This window comes from Pyrus communis, chromosome 6, assembly GCF_963583255.1.
Source record: "Pyrus communis chromosome 6, drPyrComm1.1, whole genome shotgun sequence".
In the NCBI taxonomy this organism is placed as follows: Eukaryota; Viridiplantae; Streptophyta; class Magnoliopsida; order Rosales; family Rosaceae; genus Pyrus; species Pyrus communis.
Genome location: NC_084808.1, coordinates 4,016,484 through 4,017,415, shown reverse-complemented (window position 1 = coordinate 4,017,415; position 932 = coordinate 4,016,484). Strand labels below are relative to the sequence as shown.

The 932-nt window shown below is 45.3% G+C and overlaps 1 protein-coding gene across 1 annotated transcript; it reads right to left on the bottom strand.

The window, feature by feature from the left end:
- Nucleotides 1–222: 222 nt before the first annotated feature.
- On the bottom strand, nucleotides 223–597 carry LOC137735933 (cysteine proteinase inhibitor B-like). The gene has a single exon (XM_068475286.1). It carries the CDS (start codon nucleotides 595–597, stop codon nucleotides 223–225), a length of 375 nt encoding a protein of 124 aa, XP_068331387.1.
- Nucleotides 598–932: the final 335 nt, after the last annotated feature.

Here is a 932-nt window from a genome sequence, read left to right as displayed (position 1 = left end):
TAATTACTACCATTTATTGATACCCACATTCCTATTTCGCACACCACGCCTCCCAACACAAATAAAAAAGGGAAAGAAAAACACGAGAAAAAGAAAGAAAAAAACATGAGATCCAACGAGATTAGTAATTTAGTACAAGCAAACACAAACACAGATCCGAGATCAGACACCCCCCAAAACCCCAATTCAAACATTATGAATTGGAATTGGAATTCGAATCAATCAATTGGGAGCATGAGGGGCAAAGTTGAGCAATTGCTTGGAACGGAGCCACGGCTTCACCACCACCTCCGAATCGAACAACATGTGCGCCCCATTCCTCACGGCCGACACCTTGAGGTAGTACTTGATGCCAGAAACCACCTGGCTCTGCGCCTCCACCACCTCTAAAAATTGAAGCTCTCCGCCGCTGTCCATCTTCCGGCTTGCCTTCTGCCTGCTGTTATATTCTGCCACCGAAAACCTCCCCAACTCTTGAACCTCCTTGTTCGACTTCACGTTCTCGATCTGCCTCCTTCCCCCGACCATGCCGCCGTACCCGTTCGACAAGACAAAGAGGAGGCAGATCAGAAGGGCAAAAATGGGAACTTTCATCATGATTTTGTATTTTTGTGGGGGAAATCAGGAAATTTATCGATTGGGTATGTGGGTTTTTCTGCGTTTTTGAAATTTGTTGCGGATGAGAATTGAATTTGATGAGTTTTGGCAAATTTTGGTGGGTTCTATATAGGACTATTTTTTGGGGGAAGATTGTGGAGAAAATGGGGGTGTTTGGACACGCAAATTAATACGGTGGAGATTGCAATACAAACGGCGTGCCGCGTCCTAGTTTGCTTGGAAAACGACGCATCGCAAACCACCAACCTACGTGTACGCATAGCAACTGAGATCCAACGACGGGTGATGGGGTTATTTTTTTCTCTTCAATTTCT

What these genes read in the sequence shown, in the direction of transcription:
- LOC137735933 (XM_068475286.1), bottom strand. Translation starts at nt 597, where the DNA reads ATGATGAAAGTTCCCATTTTTGCCCTTCTGATCTGCCTCCTCTTTGTC.